The sequence below is a fragment of the Arachis duranensis genome, chromosome 7 (assembly GCF_000817695.3).
Source record: "Arachis duranensis cultivar V14167 chromosome 7, aradu.V14167.gnm2.J7QH, whole genome shotgun sequence".
NCBI lineage: Eukaryota > Viridiplantae > Streptophyta > Magnoliopsida > Fabales > Fabaceae > Arachis > Arachis duranensis.
Window position 1 is genome coordinate 64467380 of NC_029778.3, and position 24985 is coordinate 64492364.

Here is a 24985-nt window from a genome sequence, read left to right on the forward strand (position 1 = left end):
GAGCTGAGGCTTTTCTTGGAGTTGAACTCCAAGTTATGACTTGTTTTGGGTGTTCAACTCTGGATCATGACGTTTTTCTGGCGTTTAACTCCAGACAGCAGCATGAACTTGGCGTTCAACGCCAAGTTACGTCGTCAATCTTCGAATAAAGTATGGACTATTATATATTGCTGGAAAGCCCTGGATGTCTACTTTCCAACGCCGTTGAGAGCGCGCCAATTGGAGTTCTGTAGCTCCAGAAAATCCATTTCGAGTGCAGGGAGGTCAGATTCCAACAGCATCAGCAGTCCTTTTGTCAGCCTTCTTCAGAGTTTTGCTCAAGTCCCTCAATTTCAGCCAGAATTTACCTGAAATCACAGAAAAACACACAAACTCATAGTAAAGTCCAGAAATGTGAATTTAACATAAAAACTAATGAAAACATCCCTAAAAGTAGCTCGAACTTACTAAAAACTACCTAAAAACAATGCCAAAAAGCGTATAAATTATCCGCTCATCATTGTTCAAGTAAATAGCTTTTCCAAGTTTTACAAGAACTCAAATAGAAAAAAGGTCATACTTCTGTTCCACCCAAATTCATAAGATGAAGAGCGAAAACAATTCTTAAATTATAAATCCACACATGAATTAAAATAGAAAAAGCAATAAAATCAATCCATACAAATAGACAGAGCTCCTAACCTTAACAATGGAGGTATAGTTGCTCATGGAATGCGGAATGTAAATTTGAATAGAATTGGAAGTTCTCCGGGGGGCCTCTTAATTGAAGAGAAGTCTCTCCTTTTTATAACTAATCCTAATTAATTTAAAATCTAATATCTAAAATTAAGATAATATCTTTTCCTCTTTTAAAATCAAATTTGAATTTAAATCAGAATTAACTAACTACTCTGCGTCTTGTAACGTGGGGACCACTTGGCTTCACTGGATCCGTGCCTAACTTGGGTGCTAAAATGGGGCCTAGAAATCACTCCCAGTATTTTTTGCGTTTTTTACACGTGGCACATGTCACGCGTACGCGTCAGTCACGCGTACGTGTCGCTGGTCTTCTTTACAAGTCACGTGGACGCGTTGGTCACGCGCACGCATCGCTGTGCAAATCTTCAAATCACGCGTACGCGCTAGTCACGTGCATGCGTCGCCATGGAAAGCTCCAAATCACGCGTACGCGTCGCTCTTCGTTGCCATCTTCTTTGATTCTTGTGCTGCAGAAACTCCATCAAATCCAGCTGAATGCTACCTAAAATAAACAAAATTTGCAAAAGACTCAAAGTATCATCCATATTGGCTAAAAAATAATTAATTCTTTATTAAACTCAATAATTTAGATGCAAATTCACTCGAAAAAGATAGGAAAGATACTCACGCATCACTTGGGTGCTCCAGTGTATTTATAGTAGTGTAGAGTGACCTTTCCTGAGATAAGTTAGTTATCCTATCTTATCTTTTGTGGGTGAGATCACTTATCTTTTGGCCAGCCGCCTTTAGGTGGGCTGTAATCCTCTACTTTGGGCTTGCTTGGGCCTCTATGGCAATTGGCCGAGTTCTTTAGAAAGAGGTTGGTGACGACCAACCTTACAAGAGATCGGTCGCTTTTATCTTCGTCCAACCCGGACCGTATAGCTCGGTCCAGGGTATGAACAGTGCCCCTGCTTGAGCTTTGATCTTCCCTTTGAGGTCGAGTTTTTAAACTTCATCCCCTTTGAGAAAGTCGTGTTCAAGCATCTGCCCAGTTTCGCATTTATTAAATGCTGTTTCAAAATGTGGAGCATTTTTGCCTTTCGCTCCTTTATTGCTGCGTTCATTTCTCGAGAGCGTTTCCCTGGGAACATGCGATCGCTTTAAAAGCCTCTTTAATAGGGTTTTCAATTTTCTTTTGCCGTTTCATTCCCTCCTTCAATTTGAATTTAGAGAATTTTTCTTTCTTCCTTCTGCTTCATTGTTGCTTGTTTGCGAGAGACTTTCGTTCGTCTGGCTCCTCCTTCCTTGCTTTTGGTTTGCTCCAAGCTTCTCTTCTTTCTTTGGAGTTTTAAGGAGCCTGTTGGACTGTTCACGCTTTTTGCTACGTGTTCGTTGTTACCTCTTGTTCTTCTCTGCAGGTTGGTATTTTACTTCATACCCTTTCTCTTTTTATATGTTTTACTGCTGCATGCTATCTTTTCGGAAAAAGTTTTGATCTTTGCTGAGCTTCCTTTAAAAAGGTTGAAGCTTTCTGGTAATTGCATGTCTTTGTTTCTTTCAAGGTTGGGATTTTTTCTTTTTATCTCTACTACTTTATTTTGGGGAAATGTTAGTGCTTTAGGTTTCCGTCGCTACCTCCGGTTGTTTACTTTTGTTTAAAAGGTCTAGGGTTTTGGTTTATCACATTTCTTTTTCTGTATTCTGTACTGCTTCCTTCAAAGGGTGTCCTTGGGCTTTTGGTATTGATTCTTTCTTTTTATGAATCCTGGGGTGCCCTTTTACTACCGTACGTATTGCTTTGTTGGTTGTTTCTTTCTTTTTTGCTTCTGTTCGAGCTGTTTGGTAGTGACCCCTTTTTATTTTCCTTTGCTATAGGTGTAGTTTGCTATATGTCTTCTCGTAAGAACATTGTCGAGATGTCCACAAAGGTCCCTGCTGGTATGGCCGATTGGTTAGATTTCATAGTGTTGGTGTGTCACTGTGGCCGACCCAGAGTACTTTGAGAGACTTAGGAGATTTCATAGGATTTGTGAGTGTAGAGAGGATGAAAAGAATTATGAATTGGTGTCGCCTGACCCTGAGGAGAGAGTTAGCTTTCCTCCCTTAGGTCNNNNTTTTTCTATGCCTTCAATTACTTCTTTTCCCAGCTGAATATTACCCTTCCTTTTACTACCTTCGAAACCGAGCTCTTGTGGAATTGTAATGTGGCCCCTTCGCAGCTTCATCCGAACTCTTAGGCCTTTATAAAGATTTTCCAGTTGTTGTGTCGAGAACTAGGTGTTCATCCTTCCCAGTCCCTTTTCCTTTACCTGTTTGTTTTGACCAAACCTGAAGTGGCTAAGAAAAAGGCTTCTTGGATCTCTTTTCACGCCACCCAAGGAAAAAAGGTTTTTTCCATGTTTAACGATTCCTTTCGGGACTTTAAAAATTACTATCTTAAAGTCTGAGCTGTTGAGGGTGCTCGCCCTTTCTTTCTGGATGAAAATGATGAGCCAACCTTTCCTTTATGGTGGAAAAAAGACCCTGTAGTCCTAAAATACCCTTGGGAGAGTTTAGATGAAGTAGAACAGGCCTTTGTGGGTGTTTTGGAGGAGCACTGGGGGAGCCTCCTCACTTGGATACTAAGAAGTTTTTGGGGGATCCTACTCTCCTCCGTTCCGAGCTAGGTAGTGCCCGAGATCTTCTTTTGTGAAAAGTTTCTTGTATTGATTTGAAATTTTGCCCTCATCTATTAATGTAACTATTTTCTTGGCTTCCTTTCAGAGATGGTTGTATCCTTGGACTCCATGAAGGCTATCCGAAAAGCCAAGAAGGCGGTGGCCGCCCAAAATCTGTCGAAGAAGAAATTAGGAGAGTGATGCATGACCATCTTTCCTATCTTTTCCTAGTGAATTTGCATCTAAATTGTTGATTTTAATAAATAATTAATTATCTTTTAGCCAATATAGATGCTACTTTGAGTCTTTTACAATTTTGTTTATTTTAGGTAACATTCGGCTGGATTTGGTGGAGTTTCTGTAGCAAAAGAATCAAAGGAGATGGTAGCGAGGAGTGACGCGTACGCGTGACTGATGCGTATGCGTGATTTGAAGAATTGCACAGTGACGCGTGCGCGTGACCGACGCGTCCGCGTGACTTGCGAAAAAGACCATCGACGCGTATGCGAGACTGACGCGTACGCGTGACATGTGCCACGTGCAGAAAACGCAAAAAATACTGTGGGTGATTTCTGGGCCCCATTTTAGCACCCAAGTTAGGCGCGGATCCAGTGAAGCCAAGTGGTCCCCACGTTATAAGATGCAGAGTAGTTAGTTAATTCTGATTTAAATTCAAATTTGATTTTAAAATAGGAAAAGATATTATTTTAATTTTAGAAATTAGATCTTAAATTAATTAGGATTAGTTATAAAAAGGAGAGATTTTTCTTCTATTGAGGAGGTTCCATGAAGGAGGGATTCCATTAGGGAATTCTATACAAATTTACATTCCGCATTCCATGAGCAACTAAACCTCCATTGTTAAGGTTAGGAGCTCTGTCTATTTGTATGGATTGATTTCATTGTTTTTTCTATTTTAATTCATGCATGGATTTATAATTTAAGAATTGTTTTCGCTCTTCATCTTATGAACTTGGGTGGAATGGAAGTATGACCCTCTTTCTATTTGAGTTCTTGTAAAACTTGGAAAAGCTCTTTACTTGAACAATAGTTTGAAAATAATTTCTCCTAAATTTTAATTATTTGGATTTAACAGGATACGTGACATATAATCCTCTTATTTTTGGGTAATTAGAATTTTTGTGGCATATAAACTGGAATTTGAACTTCACCCTTCTAATTGGAATTAATTGACCAAGGAATTGGCAGTTAATAAATTTCAGAGGAGACTAGAAAGGTCTAAGGAATTAGGGTCTAGTCACATATAGTTTGCCATAAATTAAATCCTACATGATTAAAATAGTTAGTAAGAAAAGTTAATCCGGAAGAATAGATAACTCTGAAGTCTTAACTATTTTCTCCATATTTTATTTTCAACTTATTTACTTGCGTGCTTGCCTTATGATATTTTCAAATTTAAACCTTTTGAATATCTCAAAACCCTTTTCTGCTTGCCTATCTAAGTAAATCTTTTAACAATTGTTGCTTGATCTATCAATCCTCGTGGGATCGATGACAAATGGATTTTTGCCGGTATAGAAATTATCAAGTAATCAATCGTAGTATAGTCTAAACCGACGCAAAATCCATCATCAAACAATTCTACAATCTATAACCGAGAGTATTAGTCCCGAGTCGTTCTTCCCTAGGAATGCTACAAGAATGCATGTTATTGGTTAAGTGGTCCTTTGTGGCTTGAAGAGTGTGGCATAGAAGTGCTAATAAAAGAGAACACAATCAATCAATAGTAAAAACCTTGGCCAAGGTTGAACATTGGAAGTTCCATCACTATAATTTCCTTCAATTGTGATAACAAAGGAGTGTTGCTTCACTTAGTCAACCCCTAATTATAGAGGAAAGTCAAGTGAAAGTAACTAACTTGAGTCACAAGTCCTAGTCTTACCCTAGGGAAGTCTAGCTTTAGTGCACTCTAAGTCAATTAGCAATTCTCAATTCTTAATCAACAATTGACATCCATTATTCAAGTGTCTCCAATGACTCAACCACTAGGCCAAGTGAGGGGATACTACTCCATATCTAAAGTTGGCATTTTCTCAAACACTTGGAGAGCGAGAATGAAAGACATAGTAAAATTGAGAGGAAATCCTAGAGAGAAGTTGGAGTTTCTCTCTCTACAAATGTAACTAACTAAAAATATCTACCTAAGGATCTAAAATTAGTCTATGGATGTGAATGTGTGTCAATCCCCTTCAATCCTTGGCTCTTATATGCATTTTGGCGCCAAAGTTGGTTACTAAAGCCTTCCAAAATCGCCAGGCACGTGTTGCATTAATGGAGTCATGTGCGATCACCGACACGTGCGCGCACGGCACGCGTGCGCGTCCCTGACCGATTTCGCAATGTGCGCGTGAGCCCCCTGTGCGCGTACGCGTGCTTGGCCGAGATCAACTCTTTGGCTTTTTGTGCTTCTCTCCACTTGCATGCTTCCTTCCTTGCTTCCTTTGATCCATGCCTAGACTATTTCAATCCTGTAATTACTAGCAAACACATCAAGGCATCTTATGGAATCAAAGAGAAATTAGAATTCATCAAAATAAGGATTGAAAAGCATGTTTTTACACTTAGGCACAAATATGGGAGAGATAACAAAACCATGCTAATTCATAGGCTAAATGTGACAAAAGGTTATCAAAAATACTCTAAATTCAATACAAAACAAACCGTCAAATTGGGGTTTGTCAATCGACCCTCACTCACCTGAGGTATTACTTGGTACGACTTGGTACACTTGCCGGTTAGTTTGTGGGTTATAAAATACCGCACCAGAGAGGGGTCCTCTCAATTGCCCCCGAAGAAGCCGACGTCTGACTCTCAAAGTCCGAGGAAGGTTATCCCGACCCCCAGAGTCCGGACAGTCTCTTTCGACCCACCTGTTGAGACCTCTGGTGCTGCCTTTTCCCCTTCTTCAGCTGGTCCTCCTCCCAAAAGGCAAAAAATTGTTGGGACTTATAATCTGAACGATAAAGAGTTTAATGGTGTGGGCTTTGCCACAGAATTGATTGCTCCTCATGGTAGAGTTCCTTTGGATGATGTGTCGATCCTCTATGATCTTGATTTTATTGCAAGTAATAGTATTCGGATGGCCAATGTTAGTGCTGCTTTATCCCGAGTCATCAAAGAGTCTCCAGTTCATGCTACTAAGGCTTTTATGGAAGAGTCCAAGGCTGAATTCAACAGGGTAAAGGGTCTGAAGGACGAGTTGGATGCCAAGGTTGCTAAATTGGAAATTGATGTAGAGAGGGAGAAGACTCGGGCTATTGCTGCAGAGGCGGCTGCAAATCTGGTTGAGAAAACGGCTAAAAAGTACAAGGAGAGATATACCCACACATATGGCGAGCTCTTGGAAACTAGGCAGAGGCTTCAATCTGCCCAGGATGATTACGCCGAGCTTCAAGGCCATATGGTGAGCAGTATGACCGACATGTATGAAAATCTGAAGGACTAGGTTCGGGTTCTTGTTCCCGAGGTCGACCTCTCTTTATTCAGTATGGACAATGTGGTGGAGGATGACAAGATTGTCCCTGCCCCAGATAATGATGATGAGGGTCCTCCTTTTGTGCTGCCAGCTAAGGCTTCTTCAGCTTCTGCTACTGCCGCTCCTTCTGCCGAGGTGGTTCCTCCTGGGCCTGAGCCTGATCTGGAGATACTGAGTGGCACGGATGGAGTTGTCAATACCACCCCGATCTCGACCATGCCTCCTTCTCCTAAAGATGTAGCTTCTGGAGCAAATTTGGATCCTTTATGATGTGCTTTTTATACCTCTGTTTTGATTATGTATTGGTATAGTCCAACATGTGGACTTGTTGAACTTTGTTAGTTTCTGTAAGTTTCTATGGATGACCTTCTAACACTTTGCTTTAGTTGCTTCTTAGCAACTTTTTGCCTTTAATAAAAAACACTCTTCAACTCTTGGGGTTGCCTTTGGGCAGCCTTTGAGCCTTTAATGTTTTTAACCTTTGTGTTTTGCTTGATATGCTGAAATAACTTTTGAGATGTCTTCGGATTTTAGTCCTTGCATGTTTTTGTGATGTGATCCTTTTATAAGCTCTTATGCCTTAGGATATAGATGTTTTGGGATTTCCTGACTTGACCCCTTTCGAGACAGTGTTTGTTTTTACGGATTCGACCTCCTTTTGATCACACCTTCTCTGGTCATGTTGATAACCTTTGTTTTGGTTACTCGATCTGGCGGCTTGCCGTCCGGGCTTCTTAGTCGAGTTCTAATAACCTCAGGTATAAAACATTTTTTGGTTTGTTTGGATGACTTTTTTAGCCTTGTTTTGAGATTATGCTTTTTCCTTTTGAGTAGTATCTCCTTTCAGGAGTTTTGTACCCTTTTAGCTAGGCGCTTCGGCTCTAGGCTTTTCAACCTTTTGGACCTTTACTTGTTCTCTTTTTCGAGATCGTATTTGTCTCTTTGGGTCGTGCCCTTTCTTGGCTGGGGTCGACCTGTATGCCTTCGCTATCCGGGCTTTTAGTCGTATTCCAACAACTTTTTAGGTAGTGTTCCGATGGGAAACCTTTTCTTTATAGTTTGTTTGGATGAATTTTTAGCTCCGTTTTGATATCGTGCTTCTGCTTTAAGTAAAATTCTTTTCAGGGATTGTACCTTTTTAGCTGAGCACTTCGGGCCTTGGTTTTTAACCTTTCTTTGGCATTTGCGAGATGTTTTTTATATTATTTATTTACATGAATACTTAACAGTATAATCTCATATATTAAACTATTCCATCATCATTGATCAAATGACCAATATTTCCTTTAGGATCCTCAAAGAAATCAGATATTTCATAATGAGTGGTGTAATTTTCAGAATCATTTGAAACAAAATTCGTCTCCTTTCCTTTGTCATCTTTTTCAAAAGTACTTGATAAAGATCGACTAGGTACCTTAGGGTACGACATGTACGTGACCAATGGCCCTTTCCACTATAATAGAAATATTTATCTTCTGTTGATTTATTTTGCCATTGTTTCTTTCTTTATTTCACTTCTGGTGAGATCCTTTCTTGTGAACATAAATTTTCTTCATTTCATAATTTTTCTTATTGCCAAAACCTTGCCATTTACCTCTTCTGGGGTTATGATTTACCACATTTGCTTCAGAAAATGGAGCGGTGCCAGCTAGACATGATTCATGATTTTCTAAAAAAATTCATTGTTGCGTTCAGAAACAAGAAGGCAAGAAATTAATTCAGAATATTTTTTAAATCTTTTTTTTATACTACTGCTGCAGGAGCACAATCGAGGCATGGAAGGTTGAGAAAGTTTTCTCTAACATATCATTATCAATTATCTTTTTCCCATATAATTTCATTCGTGAGGTGATTTGAAACATTGCTGAATTATATTCATTTTATAGATTTAAAATCCTGTAGAAGCAAGTGCATCCATTCATATCGGGCTTGAGGAAGTATCACTATCTTTTGATGATTATACCTTTCTTTAAGGTCTTTCCACAGATCTACAGAATATTTTAATGTGAGATATTCATTTTTCAATCCTTTGTCAAGATGATGATGAAGGAAGATCATGGCCTTGACTTTATCCTTTTGGGATGCATTATTTTCAGCCATAATGGTATCTCCAAGATCCATTGAATCAAGATAGATTTCAGCATCTAGTATCCATGATAAGTAGTCGTTTCCAGATATATCAAGAGCATTAAATTCAAGATGAGAGAGTTTTGACATAATAAAAATTTTCCCTGAGTTTTTCTAAAATTTGATCAGAGTCTCGTGCTGATAACGTGTTGTAAATAAATAAATAAGGAAGATATAATAAATATAAAATAAAGAAGTATAAGTAGAAGACTCTAGTATTAATATTCACCACAATTAATATCTCAATATAATAGAAATTATTTATATATATAGTAGCGTATATAAAAGAGAGAAGAGTGTTTTAGCAGTATAAAAGAGTGAGAGAGAATTTTATTGATTGTTGTTGTGTATTTTGCTTTTCCCGATGCCTTCTATTTATACATATAAAGTGTCTTCATTTTCAACCTTCAATAATTTGAATTCTTCTTTGAAAATTGTAAGACTTCAAATTTTCCTAAACTAAATATTATTATTTAATGATTTATATGTTGTTGTATTAATTAGATTATTTTCTTTCCTCGTTTTTGTTATTACAAGTTTTTATAAGAGAGATAGAAGTTGTATGTTTTATATGTATATTATATTATAAGATATTGTGTAAGAAGTCTTGTATATGAATCTATGTCTGCTTGTACTTTTCTTAAGATAAAATATTTGTTTCCGGTTTTCTAAGAAATCAGTGATACAGTGTCGAGTCACGGGCTTCTATTTTTAATATTTAATATGTAAAGGAGTCATAATACTTTTTGCTATCAGAGTCGCACAGCCGGAAGCGTAACTTCTGATAGTGAGGGTGTTACAAAAATGATTCCTCTAATGTTTAACCGTCCAAGTCATAAATGGTCATCTAAGTGTTTGTTCTTATCATAACATTTTTTAGATTTTTTATTTTTTTTAAAGAATTATTTGCAGTTGACTTCTAGATGTGTCAATCAATTATTTATTGTGCAATCTTATAAATTTGGATGTATAAATAAATCATTTTGACATAAATTTTGAATGTATTAATAAGATAATTAATATACATTTTTATAATTTTAGATATATATTTAAGTCTTATTTTTTCTTTATCCAATATGCAACAGCTATAATGACAAAAAAAAAAATATACTTGTGCTGATCTTAAAAAAAAAAAGCATCAACTAAAAAAGTTTTATGATAAGTCTGATGAATACAATAACAAAAATATTAAAAAGAAAGTTGAAGTTGCACATTTTGTTTATGAAAAATGCCTAGTTTTTATGGGAATGGATCCTCTCAATTTTTTTTTAACAATTAACGGAGTAAAGTGTGATCTTTCACTATTAATTTTATAAGTAGGACAAAAAATAAATATGAGAGAAAGAGCAATGAAGAATTAGAGATTACACTTTATACTCTTCATTTTTTTTAACAATTGAAAGAATCCATTCCAAGTTTCTATATAATTTGTGTAGAAAATTTATGTGATAAAAAAATGAAATTACAGATTTTATCAATGAGAAATGCTTAGTTATACTGTTTATCTATTTGGTTTGTGCTTAATAACTTTTGTGATTTTTCACAGAAGAAGAAAAGTGGCACATCTTCAAGTAGTTACAAATATATAATAATTATAAAAATAAAATGAAAATGGTAGTGATTTCTTAAGTATAGGAAACATGATTAATTAACAAATTAAAAAATTAAGGTAATATTTGTTTTTAGAATTTGAAAATTGAAACTGAAAGACTAAATTTAATATTGTATTTAGTGGTTAGTGATTGAAATTAAAATTTTAATCTTAGGATATAAAATTTTAGTCTTTATTAAAAGTAAAGGGACCGAAATTTTTAAAAACAAAAACATAAAATTTTAATAATATTTATTTTTAAAAATATTTTTGTTTAACTTTTTAAATTTTTATTTGATCCTTTTTATAATCCTCAATCCTCCAACTTTATCTCCATTCTATCATTAATTTCTTATCTTGCTACCACATTTATTTCCACCAAATAGTATTAAGAGTCTGAGTTTAATGTTGTATATTTTATACTAAATATAATATAAAAATTTAATTTAATTTTTATCTTTCAATCTCAATTTCCCATCCAAATACTGTTTAAAAGTTTTTTCAATTTAAAATTTTAAATAGAAAAATACAATATTTACTTCGACGATCATTTATTATTTTCGCGTAAACGATCAACAATGGTGAAAGCCGTGGTTGCAGAAGAAACTCGCCTCAAACCCATCGAGGATCGTCTCGCCCAATCATCACTTCCATCCGAGGCACCTCTTTTTTTCTCTCCCAATTCCTCCTTCCACTTCTTTCCCCTTCTCATTTCTCACTTTTTCTTCTCTCTCGATTTTTCAGGTGGGTTTAATAATCGGCAAGTTCAGCTCCGGTTTGGACCGGGCGTTCGTCTTCGACCTAATCCCAACCCCGAACAATGATTCCGGTGACCCTGCCTCTTCCATCTCCGAACCTGAAAAGAAGAAAGGTTCCAAATCTGACACTTCCTCTCTCTTCATTGATAAGGATTGGGTAGCTGAACATGCTCGTCAGGTTCGTTTACTTCTCTAGTTACCATTCACTATTACTATTCTGTTATGTCGTTGTAGTTAGTTAGTTAGTTAAAATTAGTTAAGAAACGCTTGGGTCAAGTTAGATTGGAAATTATTCTGTACACTTGAGTTGTATCTCGGTTTATACACCTTCAGTCGAGTGTATTATTATTGATTGGAGTTTAACTTTTGGATCAAGCTCCTCTAAAGTGAAGAAGTTGATAAAGTGATAAAATAATATTTTAATCACCCTTAAATCAAGATAGTGAGTTTACAAATGATAAAAGTTACAAATTAAAAGGTGATTAAAGTATCTTTAGATGATTTTTTCCTTAACTTTTATGCACTGGATTGTTTTACAAGGTCATCCAATCAGAAGCTTGTATGTGTATGACTTTTGAAATAGTGGATAGTTATATCTACCTCTTTTGCGGAGATGACAATTTAGATGTCTGGGTAAAAATCTTTCATACTAACAGTGTGTATAGAATAAATTGGTTTGGGATTTTGTTTCATGAAGGTGTCTAGAATGCTTGTGGGTGGGATGAAGGTTGTTGGCATATATGTTTGGATTAGTGACGGGGCCTTCAAGAACTCTACCATAGTTCTTTGCCAGGTGCGTGTATTATGTGAATTTGCCATTTGATTTTAATTTTGTTTGATAGTGGCTTTCTAAATTAATGCTTCATTGCAGACGGTGAAAGTGGTTGCTGAAGCAGCGGTGATTGTGGAGGCTGAGTGGGATGAAAGGCTGCTTCTTCACATTTGTTATAGCCCAAGAAGGTAAAAGCAGGGCTCTTGTATGTATTTATTTAACGAAACAGTTGACATCATAAACAGGATTGTCTCACTGATTTTCTTTGATTTGGAAATGATACTTGATTACTCATATCATATTATTATTAGTGCAGGTGGAGTTGTCGAAATTGCTCCCTATCTTCAAACATTACATCAAGTAGTCTGAGGCCTTGTGACTTTAAAATGGGAAAGGTCTTAAATTATCTTCAGACGTTTAAGTGCATGTACAATTTTACTCTTAGGTAACATTTTTCCCTCCTTTGTTAACCTTAGGGTCATTGAAGCCCTATGTATGTTGTTTCTTTATCAAGTATTGATCTGTTTCTTCATGTATTAAGGTTTTCAAGCTAGTTCAGGTGCCAATGTGTGATACAGTGATAGTGTGAAACTAAATGCATAAACTTGACTATTGAATTGGTGTGGTTTTTTCTCTTCTATATATTGGAAAAAACTTTTGTTTAGATTGAGCTTCACTTAGGAATAACAGGTTCTGGTTATGTATAGAGTAATGACAAATTAAGTCTATAGTTGGTTTATTTCCACAAAGCAAAGGTAGGGTAAAAGTCCTAACACGGAGAAGTTGCTCTTTTCATTCTGGTAAAAGATATCTACAATATCAAAAGCTCCTCTAAAGTGGCTATGTAAGTTGTATCCTAAAATCAGTTGGTGGGTGGTTTAGATCAACATGCATGTTTTGATTAAATTAAGGGTGGGCAATGGATATGTCCTTGCTTGTTTTAGATACATTCACTTTGGAGGAATCTTTCAGTCAAAAATAGTTTTTGGGGAAGAAAGTCTTAGCAATCAAATGAAACATGGGAAAAAGGGACATGGCAGCTATTTTACCAATCATATATTATTTTATTATTTCTTTTTTTGTGTGTGTGTGTGTGTGTGTGTGTGTGTGTTTGTTTGTTGGAGCGGGCGGGGGCTCTGTATATAGTCCCCTTTTCATTAGTTTCTCGTCGTTCATTCTTGTTGGTGACAAATACCTTTTGGTAAATTGATCTTTCGTAAATGATATTGTATTTTGCAAGGTTGCCTATATTTCATGACAATGCGTCAAAATTCCACACATTTAGTGATGTTCTTCGTCATGCAATATCTCTTCATGCTAAAGAACTTAAAGGTGCACGGGCCTTGATTGATGGTAAATTGGTAATTAATCTGCTCTCACTGATTCTTAAAGTACATTATGCACAATTGTTCTTGTTTGTGAAATTGGAAGGAATATATTGCTAGCACACATAAGTAACTTGGACTTTGTGATTCTGTTAATGCAAAGGACAAGTAACTGACTCCTTTTAGCCCCTAACAATATTCTACTGAAACATCAGCATGTAAAAAGAATGTGGCAAATTTATTTGCGAAGGTTCTAACTACAATAGAATTTTATCCCATAATAGATTGTAGAAGGCCACTTTAAATGCTATAGCATTCGGCTTTAGTGAAAGAAACTGAGTAAGTGCATGCCCGTAACACTACTATAAAACATTATCCTTCTTTCAATAAAAACTATTGGACTTTTTGGAAATTGCTACAAGTTGTGTACACCAAAGATTTACTGAATGGATCAAATTGCCTAACCTGAATGCTATTGACTGCTAAATTGTGTATAAATAGATTGCAACTTTCTCTGAACTTGAAATATACTCACTCAATAAATCCGTTAAGTTATTGTTCTTTGCTAGGCCTGTGAATCAAGGTTGTCAGGCCATTGGTTTTGTCCGTGTTTTGTGCTGAATTGCTTGTTAGTTCAGCGGTAAGATTTTCCTTGCTGTTATCAATTATCATTTTGTCCAGGTTGTTGATGGTGAGCCATATTCAACAGATGGTGTGCATGAAGTTGAATTGCTTTTACCATTTACGAGTAATACTCCTTTTGAAGGTAAGTTTGTCCATACTATTATATTATTTATGCTTAGTGCTAATTTGTTGCTGTTATATTAGAAGTTTTCATTTTTGTAACTAACATTTAATATTTTTAAAGCGTTCAGCCAAAGAGACGTTGTAGGTATTCTTTCATTCAGTGGTTTGGTATGTTCTTTTGCATATCTGAATTCAAAAGAGCCAATCTCACAGGCAATCACTGACATAAAGGTAATCACTAACTCGTGTCTATTCTGATCATGATTTTACTGTACAGTTCTGTTCAATTCATTTATTCATGGCTTGAGTTAGATTGCCCATTATGGAAATGTCATTTTCTGAATTAGTAGTTGATTGTGCAATGCTCTTCTGGGATTACGGAATGAAATATGACATTGGAAATCTATAGTCTAATGTTTATGATCTAGAAGAGTGTAGCATATTTGTAAAGTTATTCTAGAGAACACATTGAACCAGTGACTTTCCTATTTTAGCTTTTTTATTAATAATATTTTTTTTCTTTTCCTAAACAATGGATTTTTAATATTCTTTAGCAGGTACTCTGACTTTTGTTGGCACATAACCTAACATTTTTAAAGAGGTTTCTTTGGCATATCAGCTGATTTAGGTTTGTGATATGTTTAGGCAATTGGATTCCTTTTGGGGTAAAGCACATAGTTATGTTTAAGAGGATTTCCCTAAATGATATTCAGAGGGATGGGTAGCTTTTGTTGTTGTTGTTGTGTTGTTTTATTTTCCCTTTTGTTCCGTTGTTGAAGATATGCTGTCCTCTATTTTATTTGTAATATTCTTTACAATTTCTTAATCAATTTCTTTTTGTTATGAAGAATAAAGTATTTTCTCCAAACTTCACTAACTTGGTCTCTTTCTTGGTTTTTCCTATACCTCCCGGGGTCACGCCGTGTGCACAGGGAGATATCATTATGAGTCTGCAAAGTAGGTTGGATATAATATGTGATGAGGCAGATGCTGATTCAGGTTCTGGTCCAGATGTTGGCAGGGAAGCATCCAGCGATTTATCAACCGAGAAGCCTGTTTCCCAATGTGTGCTACATTTGTTAAGGTCTGTAACTTCTAATAACTACCTCTGGATAGAAATTACTATCTAATTTTAACATGAGGACATTATTGAAAAAACATGATTGTTAAGAGTAATCTACGTTTAGTTTACAAAATTACTATCATGACAACTCTCTTAAATTAAATCCTTACCCTTTCTCCTCCTTAATAACGGTGTGATTGAAAATTTTTTATTATTGTCTAAGCTTTTTCCAATGGACAATGATTTGTTAAAAAAACAAAATCTCATAGGAATATATTTGATCCCATGGAGATATTTAAGTTTTTGTTTATAAGAAAGCATTACAATGAATAGGTGCTTTCTAAGTTTCTATGCTCTAAATTTTTACATTAAGCACTGCAAGAGGTGTTTATTTAGGGCATAGAGCTCCATCTTTTGTGGTATAAGGCCATCGATTTGTGACCTGATTATTCTTGCTCACTTGAATTTTCTTCATAAAATGGTTTAATGAAGAATTTGTTGTATTTTACTTTCTTCATAAACTACTAAATTATAAAGGAAAAGAACAGTATGGCAATGTGGGTTTTCCTTTCACTCTTTTGGTTGTTCAAACACACAGGCTTTTCTGGGGCAAAAAAAGGTCCTAAAATGTCAATAATTTACCTGATACCTCATGGAATACCTTGTTTCTTAGTTGGTATGCAATAGGTTTTGGGTGATTAAGTCATTTGTGTCATAATTGTAGAAAAAAGTGATCGTCTGAGATCTAATTCATACACTTGTTATTTTAACTGCTAATACTGGTTTGAACTTTGAAGCACTGTTTGTTTGTGTATAACAGAAAAGGGTGCATGCTTCCGTTTCCTAGACGAGTCTTTGCACCATGGCTGGCAGGAATTTATGTGTGTGACTACTTACAGCCTTCCGATACAGTTGAGGTTAGTTCCACTGCTATAGTCAGAGTATAGGTTTTGTGAGTGTTGGATTTGTTTGCATATCTCTGATTGTTTGAATATCATTGCATTCTTTTTTTATTGCTGCTGAGAAAATTATTTAAATTTTGGTATACGTTCTATAAAGAAACAATTAAATTATGAACTTGTCTGGTGTGCCTCTGCGCAACTAACTGGTATTTCCAAGCCCTTAACATAAAAGTTGTGTGAACTCAGAATTTAATTAAAGATTGGCATGAATTCTAGAGGGACATGGTGATATATTTTTTCAGAGGGATTACCCTCAGCCTTCATGAGCATAAGCTGATACTGCTCTGTGATTTCATTGCACTAGACATTCAATTTATGACTGATTAATCATTGCTGTTTACTTCATTTGGCATAGGATGTTATCTTGTAAAGGACAAAGGAAAATAATCACCCTAACATAACTATTGCTCTTCCATATGGTGATCATATTTTAAGATTCTATCTAGATTCTAACGTCAATCTGGTTTGATTGCTATTGTTGTTTTATAGTCTCCATGCTGCACTGTTGTGAAGAAATAAGAAATTCATATATTTGATCCCACTAACATGATTTATTTTCTCTTCTTATCTTAGGTGTTAAAAGATCATTGTACAGAGTTATTATCCATGAAAGCTCCAACTGATGTTTCAACAATTTTGGAGCTAGAAAAAGAAGCCATTTCCGTCAAAACCAAATCTTTCTGGGATGTAGCAGTGCCTTTCTCTTCAGCAATTCCGCAGCATCTGGAGAAGAGCAAAACTGATGATAGTAGAGAATTGACGGAGAATAATAAATCTGCAAACTCGGGTCATGTCAATCTTATGGCTGCTATTTTCATTCTTTTGCTGTCAATCTTACTTGGGTTCGTGTTCTTTTTGCAAAAGAGTTGAAACATTATGTTATCCACTACGAACTGAAAAGTCTTCTCAGTGCAACTAATTAGTTTTGTGGAGTACTTGATCAATATTGTTTGCATGGAATGGAGATGGATGATGGATCATTGAAAGGGGAACCCCAGTGGGGCTAGATGTTAGTCATTGCCTTGCGGCCAAAGGACACTGAGGGTTTACGCATTGTGGGGAGAAAACTTCTATGAAAGGAAACACAAAATCAGTATATGTATTGGTTGTGGAATTCTTTTTATCTCGTAGGATACTATATAATTAAGTGCATTCTATGGTGGTTATGAAATTTTGGTAACACAAAATGTAACTAAAATTAATGTTATACTTTTTACTCTTTGGAAATGTTTTTTATTTTGAAAAAATAAAAATACAAAGTTGTTCATTGGCCTAATACATAGCCAAATCTAAAGTGAATAAAATTCAATCTACAGATATTAGTCAGGTCAACACCAATTCGATTTCATAAAGGTTGGTCGTAACGATGTTAGACTTAGAATTACTTATCTGAATAAGTAATTAATCTTTATAATCTCTCGTACTCATTTAAAAAAGAGATTTTAACAACTTTCTTAACAAAAGAGAATGACTACTCACCATTAAAGGTGGAACGACTTTAAAAGATGATTATTGATTTTACATCTACAGTTATAAATATTAATCCAATTTATTAAAAACCTGCTAAAATTCTTACTAATTTAAGCATTAGATTTCTTTACAGATACCACTTTTCACAACTCGAATGGATTCATTCTTGTTGGAGAAGACGTCGGACAAATCACCCAAAGGCGTTTGGACCTCACGTTCAAGCCTAAAGCAACCCAATTTCATGTAATTCTCGAAACATTGGCACAGTTGCCGGAACCTGGAAGTTTACACCCAATCATGGTGGACGATTGACCTGAAGATGGATATACAGCATCCAAATCCGAACCAAGAACATCACAATGATGATTATTGCAGATATCATAAATAGCCTTATTTGTATTAGTATGTGTGAATAATATATTGCAGATATTCTTGCAACTCGCATCATAACAAGAGCTTGTCCAGATATACAATTTTAACAAAAACGGTAAAGAAGTAGCAGACTTAACATAGACAGACATATGTTTAACAGAATTCTAAATTAGAACCAAACTCAACCTTAACAGGAGAAACAATAACCAGTTCTATTCTTCTAGAAAGTCCACAAGCCTTAACACCTTCTGTAGATTCTCAACCTATGATAGAGCAACAAAAACACTATGACGACGTTCAGAAAACAAATACGAAATATTTATCATAGTAATCATTTCACGAATAAATTTCACAACACAAAAACCATCCAAAAAGACTCAACAATGTTTTTTTCTGAAAAAAAAAAAAAATAATTACCTGCTTCCACCCAAGAGGGGTTAGTTGTGCATCAAAAAATCATTAGAGAAGCATGCATTAGGGTTCTCTTCTCTTCCTCAACATTATGAACTCCCTGGGCATGCCTAACCTGTATTCAATCATAAATCACAAATACATATAGGAAGTGAAGCAAAAGATTTATAATCTCAAAAAACAGAGTAAAGTAAAAGGAAATTAACCAACTGAACCAAAATAACAAGATACTTTGAAAATCAAGTCTATTAGCTTCTTTAGTGGAGCAAATACCAAGATTGTGGAATTTAGCTAGTTTCAAAGATGAACTAAATTACAGGATTTCATTATCTTCTTGAAGATCAAAAAAGGCATTCTTAATAAATTAACACCAACTAATGCAGAAACTCATATACTTTCTTGGCAGAATTTGACTCCCTTTTCACTGCTGTTACTTCTTTTTCAATTCTTTCTATCTCCTTTCACAAGTTCGCATCTACATTGTTTGAGCTTTCGAAACAAACGGTACATCGGTGATTCTAGAAAATATTCTCTCTAACTATCCTCTACAATACTGTCCACTGCTTCATTCTCATACCACCTCTTTTGAAACACTAATATCAAGCTTTGTTGTAATTTCCATCTTTTTGTTGTCTGCATAACTTTTATCCTTCTGTCGCCTGGATACTTTTTTGGTAATAGTGACTGTCAAGTGGCTTTGTATATGGTGTAACATAATCCTTTTGATGACACGTTGAAAACTAAATGATAAATTATTAAATTTGTTAAATTTTAATAATAAAAAAAGATTTGCAAGTGATTTAAAATCTTCATTCTCTTCTTTTTTTCTCCAAAATTTACTTCGAACATAGTCCTAAACTATTTCTGAGTTACATGCCTTGATCTACATCTATTTTTTAATGAATGATGGAAAAGAATGAAGATTCTAAATCACTTGTAAATTTTTTTTTATTCAAATTTAACAAATTCAATAATTTATCATTTAGTTTTCAATGCGTCGTCATAAAAAAGGTCACATCACACAATGCGCAGAATTATTGGCCGCCACTGCGGCTGAAAAAGTTATTTAGAAAATGAAAAGGTAAAAATGACAAGTGCTTGATATTAGTGTGTACAGATGACTCATTAAAAAACTAGAGTATACATTTGTCTACCAAACGAAAATTTATGTGTACTTTTGTCCATACTCATTAAAAAACTAGAGTATACATTTGTCTACCAAGCGAAAATTTATGTGTACTTTTGTCCATTCTTTCTTTATTTAAATAAACGAGCCTAATAATCATAGTAAATACTAAATTCCATCCAATAGAAATTTTATCAACCAAAATTAACCGAATTATAAATGAATTTTAATCTATCTAAAAAATATGGAAAGCTTTTTCTTAAAAAGATTAGGGAATTAAACTTTTATTTTCCCCTAAACTTTCAGTTTTAAGTTCATGAAATAAAGTAATAATAACATGCATTCATATTTGTGTCTATTAAAGAACTAGTTTCTCCATCATTCACCGATTTACTTAATTCCACAAAAAAGAGAGTTATATAACTACTTGAATATAGTTTTCTTTCTTTTATTCTATGAAACAAATACATGAAACTTTGCTTGTAAACGCAATTAAGATTAAGAATTCACTATATCCTGGACGAAAATCTCATCACTATATACTAGTCCATCATTAATCACCGAGGAAATAAGTTATTAATTAGTGGATCCATTGGCTGAATGCTTATCATCAGCAAGATCACTGGGAAGATCAGGGCCAGAAGGAATCTTGCCAGGATAATTAGTACTTGACTCATCTGATCCAATCATACTGGACAATGCACGCAAATAAAGTTCAAGTGAGAAATTAATTTGATTTTGAGTGTAAAAGTAGCTTGTTGAGCAAGTAAAATCCTCACCCTCTGTCAACCAGAACAATTGAACGTAGCTCACAATTGGCAAAGCTGTATAAACAAGAAATACAAAATTGTCAATAAGTGTTATCAAGTCTACACATATAGATCAACAACTTAGTAGTTTAAAGCTAATAACATTTTCCAATCAAATGAACTTCCTATATTTCTGTATCTTTTAATTGATTTTTTTGTAGTCATGTCAAGGAACATATAACTCAGAAACTTCAAATTAAATAAGTTACCACTAGAGTATGATTCACCTGAGTTGGTCTAAACCAACATAAGTCATTATGGTTATTTTATTATTATTATTCTTAGGTTTCTGATATTTCGTACCTCTTTTAAAAGGATGAGATTTCTTCCTTCAGTGCTATTCTCTTATTAGACACATACATAAAGGATCTAACTATTTATAATTTCTTTTTTCTATCATATATCAAAAACCTGAATATTCTATTCATCTAGTCTAACGTTTTCTCAGAAAATGCTTACTGTTTGCCTATTTCGCTCTTCACATTTGGGTGACAATCATTTCCAAAAACACTTAGTGTATTAAACAGAAAACTGCTGTGAGTAACGATCACTATTTCCTTCTCTTGGCGTGTCCACAACCTGGGCAATAACAAAATTTGGGGAAAATATGTCAGATTTGTTGGTTATAGCCTTATTGCCATGCTAACACCATGAAACTTTGCAACTATTTGTCCAGAACATATTCAAGCTGGAGAGAAAAAGACGGAATATAAGAGTAGTATTGAATGTTAATATTGGTTCTATTGCCAAAGTGCAAACATATATACAATCTGAAGCCATCAATGAGGGGCATAAGATTCAATGCAAAATCATGGTAGAAATTTCAAATGCAAAATTAAAAATGTTTTTCTAAGAACTAAAATTAAGATATAATGAACCTCCCAACACAGTCATTGGCAAAAAGGATTATTCTCTGGCCCTCCTTATCTGAGTTATCCAACACGATAATCTTCTTGGTAAATAACTAAATATGCAAAAGTCATTGGCAAGAAAACAAGAGGAAATTATTTAATAATACTAAATTACTAACCAGTCAAGAAACTTCAGTCCCCTAGCAGTAACTTCTTCTCTCTTCTCTCTTTCTGGAGTCCACCAGGTGTCCTCATCAGTTTCAATCTAAACAGATTTTATATCAAGCATGAATCCCATTCAACCAAATTTTTGTTATCAACTAGTGAGTAGTGACATATATATAAGAATGAGATTAACTGTGAAAGCTGCTAGAGACAATGTACCAGTGAAAAATCAATTGCTGGAAACATATTCCGGTATTCACTGATGGTTCTTCTCTTATCACAAGGATGATTCCCCTGAATTACAGGCATAAAGCATTATATAAAAGCATATTGATTTATATGGCAAATGAAACTTAGGAAAGGGTTAAGAGTTCTGTTGAATTTTCATATTTCATTTTTGTCAATAGCTACAGGTGAACTGGTCATGTAAATAAATGCGGAAACAAATTATTCAAAGATGCCAAGCTGACTCCATATATGATACTAAAATGATCCAACCAACCAAATTAGGATACTTTGGAAAGACTCAGGAAGCCTAGTTAACGTTGTAGTGATACAAGGTAACAAAGGAACACACCAAAGCTCAGAGTGACATCGTAAATACCATACTAGCCATTTTCAAATAAATTTAGGTAGTTTTTTATCTGGTATATTTCCTAAAACTAATGTTGTGGCATAATGAAAATTTCAGTCCAAGGGAATGGTTCATGTAATTAGTTGAATCAATAATCCAAACTCCAGAACTACACCAAAAGTAAATAGCATTTATGTAATCATTACATACTATTTGTTCTCGGCATAGCTCTACTGCTAAAAATGGTGGAGAGTTAAGACTAGAAATTGCAGGATGATTGCTATCTCCAACATTTTGTGTCATCAAAGGAGCTTCCTTATTCCCATCAGCATGTGCTTCACCACCAAAGACACCAGCTGCTGTTTGCATAGTCCTGCAAATAATGCAATTATGAGCAATGCCAATATATGAAACTTTTACCAAGATGATTCAGTTTTTAAAAAATTGAATGGTTAATATCCTACATTTATCCATAAATTGAATGTTTTGAAGACACTGGATGGTAAAAATTTTCCATGCATGTTATAGATATTCTCATTTGCGTCGGTTTGTGTGAACACACATCATAAACAAGAGCTTGTTTGCTCAGATATGGTGTATATTTTTTTTTTTTAAATATGAATAAAGGAAGTGGCAACAGAATTAACAAAGTGAGATTGACATGTCTTAACAGAATTCTAAACATTATAACCAAGCTATACCTCAACAGGGGGGAAACAATAACTAGTTCAATTCTTTTGGAAAGTCCACAAGACTTGACATGGTTTTGCAGATTCGCAACCTGTCATAGAGCCACAAAAACACCACCAAGCTATTCAGAGAACAAAAAGTGAACCATGAAAAAAAAGGGAAAGAACAGGACAGATTTGTCAAATTCATGTTATTCTTTTCACAAAACTCCAAATTATGGAAATTCCATGGAACCTCCACCAACACCGCCAATACAGGAAGTTTCAAACATTTATCATCACAATTGCTTCAAGGAGGAATTTTCACACAGCAAAGACCAACCGGAAATATTTGTTGACAACATGACATTATCCAAATTCAAATACGCACACACAAAAAGAAAGAAAAGAAATAAAAAATAATTACCTGCTTCCAACCAAGAGGTGTTAGTTGCGCATCAAAAAGATCCTCAGACATATATGCATCATGGTTCTTCTCTCCCTCAACATTATGAATTCCTTGGGCATGCCTAACCTATATTCAAACATGATTTAAGACATTAATGCTATAACTAGAAAGCAAAGCAAATGGTGTATGATCTCAAGAACCACAATACAAATATACAACATACTTTAGAACTCAACCTATGAACTTCTAATCACCTAAATGTATTCAGTATCAATTATCAACTAAATTTCATGCACTTCATAAAAAAAATTTGAAGACCACACAGCACGGAATTTCATTGAACAACACCAGTAATAAACACCAATCCATTTATAAAGTACCACAGCTGAGTACATTTTAAAATTTCATATATCAAACCTCCATCAGGTTGGAATTTAAAAATAAAATAAAATAAAATAAATTTCTTAGCATAAAAAAAAAAAAAACACAAAAGTGCTTAAAGGATAAAATTGTCACATACCAAGTGAATAGTTTTGCAACGATGCAATGGATAGAGACTTTGATCTACGGCAGCGGTACCCATACCTGTAAATAAATAATAAACTGAATTATAGAAAAAGAGACGATGAATAAAATATTAAAGCTCAAAAAGAGAACTGAAATTGCAAAAGCGTAGTAAATGGTTTCGGCATAGATACCGGCAGTTCTGCAGAGTGGCAATTATAATAACAATAATAAATTAATAATAATAATAATATAAGTAGAAAAAGCGAGAATCTAATTTTGGCATAAAACCAGCATATGCTACCGTACATATGGAATGGAATTTCAACAACAGCATCAGTGGATATAACAGTGAACACTGAACACCACATCATTTTTTTTCCCTTATCAAAATTTTTAATTCAAAATCACGTATTCAAACACAGCAAATGTTCACGAGATAAAACTTATGTTAAATCCGCGATTCTATCGTATGATTGGTAAGTTTGTGTTGAGTTTATAAAGTTAAAAATCTTGCTTCCTTAAAAGCGTAAGAAGAAGAAGAAGAAGAAGAAAGTGATCGAAATGCTAAGAAAATTGTGAATGAAGTTATGATGAGCTTTCCAAAAGTGAGGAATTATGAAATTCTAAAATATCTGATCTGAATAGAATACTTTTGGCTATTAATATCAGATCGAAAGAAGTAGCGTAATTGATAAAAGCAGCTGGATCTAAATATCTAATAGTAGTTGATATGCACTACTATTTGATCGATACCGTGGAATCAGCAACATTCGAAAATAATAATTAATAATTAGTAATTAAATACGAATAATAAATGCAGAACAATTAAAATTTAAAATATGAATTGCAACTATAGAGGAATGAATGAAAAAAACGAAAGACAAAGAAAAGGCGCGAGAGAGAGTTTGAGGTTTGACATACCAGGAGAAGAAAATTTTGATGCGAGGGAGGTGCGAGTGATCAAGGAAGGGATAGAAGGAAAGTAAGAGGGTAGTGTTTGAAAATGAGGGCAAATGTGGAATTTGGAGTCGGGGTTAATGGAACGATGGAAGGACGGTTAGGAGTTAGGAGAGTTGGCGGCTGATGCGAGTGATGGGAAGATGGAAGAGTTCGTGTTCGGTTTTGGTTGTAATGCCTTTTCCCACGTGGACAAGTTGCCAACTGCACAACGTCAGTTCGTCAAACGTGTACCGGGTTCAAGATTTGGTGTGACTCAACTCAGTTGGAATTCTTTTTCTTGAATTTAGATTTTTCATTTTTATGAAATATAATTTTTGAGTCGGATTTGTTTCATATTTTAAATAGACTTGTTCTAATGGTAATGAATCTTTTTAATTAAACATGTAAAGTCTAAAATCTGATATTTAATTCTTGAATATTGCTTTTTTATATTTCTTTTACCTTATTCGTAATATATGATGAAAAATTATATTTTATTCCTTTA

At 34.7% G+C, this 24985-nt stretch overlaps 2 protein-coding genes across 3 annotated transcripts; one reads left to right on the forward strand and one right to left on the reverse strand.

Moving 5' to 3' along the window:
* The first annotated feature begins 11107 nt into the window (after nt 1-11107).
* Nucleotides 11108-17465, forward strand: LOC107459352 (uncharacterized). Its single transcript, XM_016077579.3, has 11 exons — nt 11108-11211; nt 11297-11488; nt 12008-12103; nt 12182-12270; nt 12399-12527; nt 13323-13443; nt 14089-14173; nt 14276-14385; nt 15087-15238; nt 16038-16134; nt 16753-17465. The coding sequence occupies exons 1-11, from the start codon at nt 11131-11133 to the stop codon at nt 17047-17049; spliced, it is 1449 nt and encodes a 482-aa protein (XP_015933065.1). The 5' UTR covers nt 11108-11130; the 3' UTR covers nt 17050-17465.
* Nucleotides 17466-19973: 2508 nt separating this feature from the next.
* LOC107459365 (phosphoglycerate mutase-like protein) lies at nt 19974-24652 on the reverse strand. Of its 2 annotated transcripts, none has more exons than XM_016077591.3 (10): nt 24463-24652; nt 23555-23619; nt 23053-23160; nt 22659-22738; nt 22168-22330; nt 21603-21677; nt 21398-21483; nt 20827-20946; nt 20338-20382; nt 19974-20249 (listed from the first exon to the last, which is right to left on the reverse strand). In XM_016077591.3, the coding sequence occupies exons 2-10, from the start codon at nt 23615-23617 to the stop codon at nt 20135-20137; spliced, it is 855 nt and encodes a 284-aa protein (XP_015933077.1). In that variant the 5' UTR covers nt 23618-23619; nt 24463-24652; the 3' UTR covers nt 19974-20134. The 2 variants fall into 2 exon arrangements, with proteins under 2 accessions (XP_015933077.1, XP_020983758.1); XM_021128099.2 differs by having other exon boundaries at nt 23555-23637.
* Between the last annotated feature and the right edge of the window lie 333 nt (nt 24653-24985).